Source organism: Rhinoraja longicauda, chromosome 16, assembly GCF_053455715.1.
Source record: "Rhinoraja longicauda isolate Sanriku21f chromosome 16, sRhiLon1.1, whole genome shotgun sequence".
NCBI classification, from domain to species: domain Eukaryota; kingdom Metazoa; phylum Chordata; class Chondrichthyes; order Rajiformes; family Arhynchobatidae; genus Rhinoraja; species Rhinoraja longicauda.
In genome coordinates this window covers 3,694,733-3,702,815 of record NC_135968.1, presented here as the reverse complement: position 1 = coordinate 3,702,815, position 8,083 = coordinate 3,694,733, and the positions used below count along the sequence as shown (strand labels likewise).

Below are 8,083 nucleotides of genomic sequence, written 5' to 3'. Positions count from 1 at the left end.
TGATCAGCCATGATCGCATTGAATGGCGGTGCTGGCTCGAAGGGCTGAATGGCCTACTCCTGCACCTATTGTCTATTGTATTGTCTATTGTAATGGCTACACGTTTGTTTTTGTCAGTGTTGAACTACTATCTACCACCTTGGTGACCTTCGGACTATCGTTGATCGGACTTTGCTGGCTTTACCTTGCACTAAACGTCATTCTCTTATCATGTATCTATACACTGTAAAAAACTCGATTGTAATTATGTATTGTCTTTCTGCTGGCTGGATAGCACGCAACAAAAGCTTTAAACTGTACCTCAGTACACCTGACAATGAAAAAAAACGAACAAGCTCCCCATATCACTTGGTATCGCCTGCAATATAGGGTGAGTTCTGGGGTGCAGAGGTTTCTGAAATTACTGATCTGAAATCACAGGCTCAGCGTTCCCTAACATCTATTTGGTCCTTTAATGTGGGGAGTCTGCAGTTAATTTACCACATCTTCCAACCAAAGTCATAATTTCATAAGTGATTGGAGCATACTAATCAAGAATCTATCTATCTCTGCCGTAAAAATATTCTTTGACGGCCTCCTGAGCCTTCTGTGGCAATTAACCACCCTCCGACTAAATAAATTCCTCCTCTTAAACAAACATCCTTTAATCCACTGAGGCTGTGACCTCTGGTCCTAGACTTCCCCACTACTGGAAGCATCCTCCCCACGTCCACTCTATCCAGGCCTTGCACGAAAGAGAAAGGCTAAATAGAAGAAGAAATACAAGAACTTTCCAATGGAGCCATTAGAGGTGAAAGACTGGCAGCGAACTGATGGGCCGAATGCCCTCTGTAGGGAGATTGCATGCAGAGAGAGTCTCAGGTTTTACAACAGAATTCCTTTATTTGTCACATATCCAAGATATTAAACTCCAGTCCAGCTATTGAAGTTACTAACAACAGAAGAACGAACCCCATCTGCGCCCAGCAACCAGGGTCTTGCCCTGGGTGTGATGAACGTCAGCAGTAACCACAGAGACCAACATCAGCAGTCACCTGTGGGCTTGCAACTAGATCCAGCAAACGTAATGGTTAAACACTGAACCAAAAACTTACTTAAAATGCCCGTGCCCCCACCCAGTGTGAACGAGCTGGTGTGTCAACAGCTCAGATCATCAAGTGAATCCCTTCCCATTCACTAAACAGGGGAATGGCCTCTCCCCAGTGCGAATTCTCTGGTGGATCACCGGGTTAGATTTACCAGTGAAACACTACCCACAGTTGGGAGAGGCAAATGGTTTCACCACAGCGTGAACTCGCTGGTGAGTCATCAGGTGGGAAAACTGTGTGAATCCCTTCCCACACCCGGAGCAGATGAACGGCCTCTCCCCGGTGTGAACCCTCTGGTGCCTCATCAATGTGGACGAATGAGTAAATCGTTTCCCACATTCGGGGCAGTTGAAGGGCTTCTCCCCAGTGTGAATTCGCTGATGTGTTATCATGTTGGTCAAATGAGCGAATCCCTTGCCACAATCAGAGCAGGTGTAGGGCCTCTCCCCAGTGTGGATTCTCCGGTGTGCCTGCAACGCAGACGAGTCTATGAACCCCTTCCCACACTCGGAGCAGATGAACGGCCTCTTCCCAGTGTGAATTCTGCGGTGTCTCAGCAACGCGGATGAACGAGTGAACCCCTTCCCACACTCAGCGCAGGTGAACGGCCTCTCCCCGCTGTGAATTCTCTGGTGCGTCTGCAATGCAGACGAGTCAATGAACCCCTTCCCGCACTCGGAGCAGATGAACGGCCTCTTCCCGGTGTGAATTCTCTGGTGCGCCACTAACGCAAAGGAATGAACAAATCCCTTCCCGCACTCGGAGCAGGTGAACGGCTTCTCCCCGGTGTGAATTCTCTGGTGTCTCACTAACATATGTGATTGGGAGAATCCCTTCCCACACTCGGAGCAGGTGAACGGCCTTTCCCCCGTGTGAATTCGCTGGTGCCTCTTCAAGTGGCCCGCTTGAGTGAATCCCTTCCCACAATCGGGACAGGGAAATGGTTTCCCAACAGCGTGATCTTGCTGGTGGGGAGATTGAGTGAATCCCTGCTCACACTCAGAGCTGGTGAATAATTTATCCATGCTGTGAACTCCCCGGCGTCTCGTCAGCTCAGTGAATCCCTCCCAAGGTGCTGGTGAACTGAGCGACACGGCAGATCTGATGGGTTGAGTTTGAGATTGCCCAACGCAAATCTTCTGCCTGTTCCACCTTGAATAAAAGAGTTCACAGTAAACATTAATAGATTATGACGAGTGTGTCAGTGATAATTCAAGTTCTTTACCGTCAGTCTGAATAACACATATATACTGGATGAGTACATCAGATTTATTCCACAGTGGGGTTCTTCCCGTGAGGATCTCCAGACACAATACTAGTGTCTGAAAAGATCTCAACTGAGGAGGGGAAGAACAACATTTCCACGATTGTTTACTTTTTTTATACAGAAAGGAAAAAGGGGTGTGACAGAAAAGGAATCAATGACCAATTGCAATTCTAATACAATTCCCATGGTTACAGAGAAAACAAAATCATTAATACAGGTCACATGCTCAGAAACCAAACCATTAATATAAGTCACATGCTTTCGGGGAAACGCATCAATTTACCGAGTGGATTCAAAACTTTTCCTACTTTCTCACGCACCCATATAAGGAGATGTTATTGAGAAAGAAACTTTATCTGCACGACCTTGCTTCTTAACTGTTTTAATACACAGGCTCACACTGTCAGACAAGGGAGTAATTTAAGAACATAGAACCCCTATACTCCTCTGTCAACTCCCTATCAAATATAAAGGGACAAACACATTCCATTCCCAATGATAAAATTTCTGCCACAAGCATCCATCTTACTGCTTTCTACTGAAAATAACCATCCGTTTTATATTAGCTAAAACAACAAAAAAAACCATCTTCAACCATCTACAACAAAATATCAATATCTCTAATTAACTATATCAGCTAATAGCATAGATTCTCATCAGAAGAGGTGATTTTAGTGTCTATGGTGAGCCTTGTCACAAAGTGGTGGGTTGCGCATGGCATGCTCTTTGCACCTGGGCAGCACAGCGAATACAGCAATGGAGTGAAAGAGTTTCAGGACTGAAAGGGTTAAGTGTGAGTTTAACACGTGGGGCACATTGTTACAAGTATTGTTTAGTAATTGTAGATTTGTTTAGTCGGTGGATTGCAGCCTTGCCAACTACAGATGCGACAGCTGAGATTACGGTAGCACTTGTTTTAAAAGAGATTATACCTCGCTTGTGGCTACCTACTGTTATTAGTTCCGACTTTATCCCACTTTATCGTAAAGATTAATGAAGAGACACAGAAGCCACTATCAGTTAAACACAGGGACGAGTCCATGCTACCAGGAGACTACGCACTGATAAGGAACTGGGATTGGAAGAAATTGGGACCACGCTGGAAGGCGCTGTACCAGATGTTACTAACAACACCCACCAGCGTGAAGGTTGAAGACCACCCCCATTGGGTACATCTGACTGACTGCAAACGGATCAGAAAACCAAGAAAGGACAATGCGGTTATTGATCCTCCTTTTTGTCCTGGGGCTGGCCCTGGGGAAATAATCTGTTTCTGTCTATGAGCTATGAATTCGCCCTGCGCGGCAATGTGAGTGCATGCTGGGTGTGTACGCACATCCCACATAATGGTGGTGGAGGAACACCCCTCTTTGCAGTACCCCTTAGCAGTACTGAGATTCTGGCCTTACACTGCTTCCACAAAAGAACAGCAGGTAGCGGGTACAGCAAGAGCGGCAAAATCGAGGACAAATCCACGTTTAAAGGATGGTACATCCCCCCTTTCACACCAGGTTGGAAGGAAAATGTGACCAGGATTTTGGAAATAACACGGCTTAAATTAGAGGATCAGCCCTGTAGCCCAGTTAACACCGCCTGTCATTGTAGCACAAGAGGCAACGGGGTACGCTCAGGGAACAACACCTGCAGCGAGGTTAGTACCAAAGGCCCGCTGCATCCACTAAATGGGATGTATTTTGCGTGCGGATCCTGGGCATAGCCATGGTTGCCTGGTGTGCCGACCGGGGATGAGGAGTACCGGGAAAGATTGATTAACCCAAACCACAACTGGAGGGGATGCTGTTATCTGGCCTTTGTGGTCCCTCACATGCGAGCTTTGCAACATCTAACTGAATTGTCCACGCCCTTGAGGGCCAAGCGAAGTATATCTGAATCAGAGCCACTCTTGATGATCGCCTTCACATTCTATGGGACAGCCCGTACCCCACGGGAATTGATTAATATGGCCTCTGCAATGGAGTAACTGGCCATCGAAACTGTGGACGCCTTTACCGATAAGCAAAAGGCCCCCTCTCATCAATGGCAGCTGAAATGGTTGCACTCCGCACCATGGCCCTGGAAAATTATAGAGCCTTGGATTTCATTTTGGCCAAAAAAGGAGGGACCTGTGCTATAATAGGGCAGGAATGCTGCACTTATGTCCCCGATGAGTCCTCTAACATTACCAACCAAGCTGCCCACATATCCCAAGAAGTTAATAAAATCAGGGAAATTGGGAGCCAGATGTCATGGCTGCAATGAGCTGGTTTGGAGGTCTCTGGGGGCCCAGACTACATTACAGCTCTATTTTTCTATTTGTAATTGCATTAATATTTGTAATATAATGTATCCGACCAGTGCTACGCAGGGACTTTAATTATTATCATATAATGATAAAAGGAGGGAATGAAAGAGTTTTAGAAGGGCCTGTTTCCACACTGTATCACTCTATGACTGCATGCTGCCCGACCCTCTGAGTTACTCCAGATTTTTGTGTCTATCTCTGGAGAACATGGATAGACAATAGACAATAGGTGCAGGAGTAGGCCATTCAGCCCTTCGAGCCAGCACCGCCATTCAATGCGATCATGGCTGATCACTCTCAATCAGTACCCCGTTCCTGCCTTCTCCCCATACCCCCTCACTCCGCTATCCTTAAAAGCTCTATCCAGCTCTCTCTTGAAAGCATCCAACGAACTGGCCTCCACTGCCTTCTGAGGCAGAGAATTCCACACCTTCACCACTCTCACACTGAAAAAGTTCTTCCTCATCTCCGTTCTAAATGGCCTACCCCTTATTCTTAAACTGTGGCCCCTTGTTCTGGACTCCCCCAACATTGGGAACATGTTTCCTGCCTCTAATGTGTCCAATCCCCTAATTATCTTATATGTTTCAATAAGATCCCCCCATATCCTTCTAAATTCCAGTGTATACAAGCCCAATCGCTCCAGCCTTTCAACATACGACAGTCCCGCCATTCCGGGAATTAACTTAGTGAACCTACGCTGCACGCCCTCCATAGCAAGAACATCCTTCCTCAAATTTGGAGACCAAAACTGCACACAGTACTCCAGGTGCGGTCTCACCAGGGCCCGGTACAACTGTAGAAGGACTTCTTTGCTCCTATACTCAACTCCTCTTGTTATGAAGGCCAACATTCCATTGGCTTTCTTCACTGCCTGCTGTACCTGCATGCTTCCTTTCATTGACTGATGCATTAGGACACCCAGATCTCATTGAACTCCCCCTCCTCCTAACTTGACACCATTCAGATAATAATCTGCCTTTCTATTCTTACTTCCAAAGTGAATAACCTCACACTTATCTACATTAAACTGCCATGTATCCGCCCACTCACACAACCTGTCCAAGTCACCCTGCAGCCTTATTGCATCTTCCTCACAATTCACACTACCCCCCAGCTTAGTATCATCTGCAAATTTGCTAATGGTACTTTTAATCCCATCGTCTAAGTCATTAATGTATATCGTAAATAGCTGGGGTCCCAGCACCGAACCTTGCGGTACCCCACTGGTCACTGCCTCCCATTCTGAAAGGGACCCATTTATCCCCACTCTTTGCTTTCTGTCTGTCAACCAATTTTCAATCCATGTCAGTACCCTACCCCCAATACCATGTGCCCTAATTTTGCCCACTAATCTCCTATGTGGGACCTTGTCGAAGGCTTTCTGAAAGTCGAGGTACACCACATCCACTGACTCTCCCCTGTCAATTTTCCTAGTTACATCCTCAAAAAATTCCAGTAGATTTGTCAAGCATGATTTCCCCTTCGTAAATCCATGCTGACTCGGAATGATCCTGTTACTGCTATCCAAATGCTCAGCAATTTCGTCTTTTATAATTGACTCCAGCATCTTCCCCACCACTGATGTCAGACTAACTGGTCTATAATTACCCGTTTTCTCTCTCCCTCCTTTCTTAAAAAGCGGGATAACATTTGCTATCCTCCAATCCACAGGAACTGATCCTGAATCAATAGAACATTGAAAAATGATCTCCAATGCTTCCACTATTTCTAGAGCCACCTCCTTAAGTACCCTGGGATGCAGACCATCAGGCCCTGGGGATTTACCAGCCTTCAGTCCCATCAGTCTACCCAAAACCATTTCCTGCCTAATGTGGATTTCCTTCAGTTCCTCCATCACCCTAGGTTCTCCAGCCCCTAGAACATTTGGGAGATTGTGTGTATCTTCCTCAGTGAAGACAGATCCAAAGTAACGGTTTAACTCGTCTGCCATTTCTTTGTTCCCCATAATAAATTCCCCTGCTTCTGTCTTCAAGGCACCCACATTTGCCTTGACTATTTTTTTCCTCTACACGTACCTAAAAAAACTTTTGCTATCCTCCTTTATATTATTGGCTAGTTTACCCTCGTACCTCATCTTTTCTCCCCGTATTGCCTTTTTAGTTAACTTTTGTTGCTCTTTAAAAGAGTCCCAATCCTCTGTCTTCCCACTGGATAGGGGGTGACAATAAACAATAGGTGCAGGAGTAGGCCATTCGGCCCTTCAAGCCAGTACCACCATTCAATGTGATCATGGCTGATCAATAGACAATAGGTGCAGGAGTAGACCATTCGGCCCTTCAACCCAGCACCACCATTCAATGTGATCATGGCTGATCAATAGACAACAGGTGCAGGAGTAGGCCGTTCGGCCCTTCGAGCCAGCACCACCATTCAATGTGATCATGGCTGATCATTCTCCATCAGTACCCCGTTCCTGCCTTCTCCCCATACCCCCTGACTCCGCTATCCTTAAGAGCTCTATCTAGCTCTCTCTTGAATGCATTCAGAGAATTGGCCTCCACTGCCTTCTGAGGCAGAGAATTCCACAGATTCACAACTCTCTGACTGAAAAAGTTTTTTCTCATCTCCGTTCTAAATGGCCTACCCCTTATTCTTAAACTGGCCCCTGGTCCTGGACTCCCCCAACATTGGGAACATGTTTCCTGCCTCTAACGTGTCCAACCGCTTAATAATCTTAAACGTTTCGATAATATTCCCTCTCATCCTTCTACATTCCAGTGTATACAAGATCATTCTCCATCAGTACCCAGTTCCTGCCTTCTCCCCATACCCCCTGACTCCACTATCCTTAAGAGCAGGTGTTTCGAGTCAGGACCCTTTTTTCTGACCGGCTGCGTTACTCCAGCGCTTTATGTCCTTTTTTGTGACGCCGCATCCGCAGTTCCTTGTGTCTACTGACCAGACTATCTAGGGGGCAGGGAATCCATGTTTGCGCTTCCAAACGCGCTCTGCGGATCGGAAGTAACTCTCCGGTGTGTTACCCATGGCCGCACCGTCCCCAGGTCCCCGTGGGCCGCTCCGATTCTCCCCGCAGCCGGGGGGCCGCTCCTCAGGCCGGGCCTCGGTGCTGACTGACCCCGCGCCCGGCTCCCCACTCCTACCTGCCGCCGATCCTCCGGAGCCTTTTGTCCGCGGACCGCATGCGCGCCTTGGCCGCAGCACTTCCGGGGCTCTCCGCGCCTGCGCGCGCAACGTAGGGCGAGTTCTGGGGCGCGGAGGTTTCTGGGTAAACAGGGCGCCATGGACATGACCTGAAATCACCGGCTCAGCGTTCCCCAATGGACAGCAGCCACTTGGTTCTTGTATGTGGAGAGACCACGTATAAGCGACCTCTCTGGTCGATCACTTGTGAAAATCATTACACTTACAAGTGCCGAATATTGGAACTGTCAGACTCATAAA

General features: G+C 47.3%; 1 protein-coding gene across 1 annotated transcript; it reads right to left on the bottom strand.

Annotated features, from left to right (window-relative positions):
* Positions 1 to 884: 884 nt before the first annotated feature.
* Positions 885 to 7,792, bottom strand: LOC144601123 (uncharacterized). Its single transcript, XM_078413076.1, has 2 exons — positions 7,581 to 7,792; positions 885 to 2,240 (listed from the first exon to the last, which is right to left on the bottom strand). Exon 2 carries the CDS (start codon positions 2,111 to 2,113, stop codon positions 1,250 to 1,252), a length of 864 nt encoding a protein of 287 aa, XP_078269202.1. The 5' UTR covers positions 2,114 to 2,240; positions 7,581 to 7,792; the 3' UTR covers positions 885 to 1,249.
* Between the last annotated feature and the right edge of the window lie 291 nt (positions 7,793 to 8,083).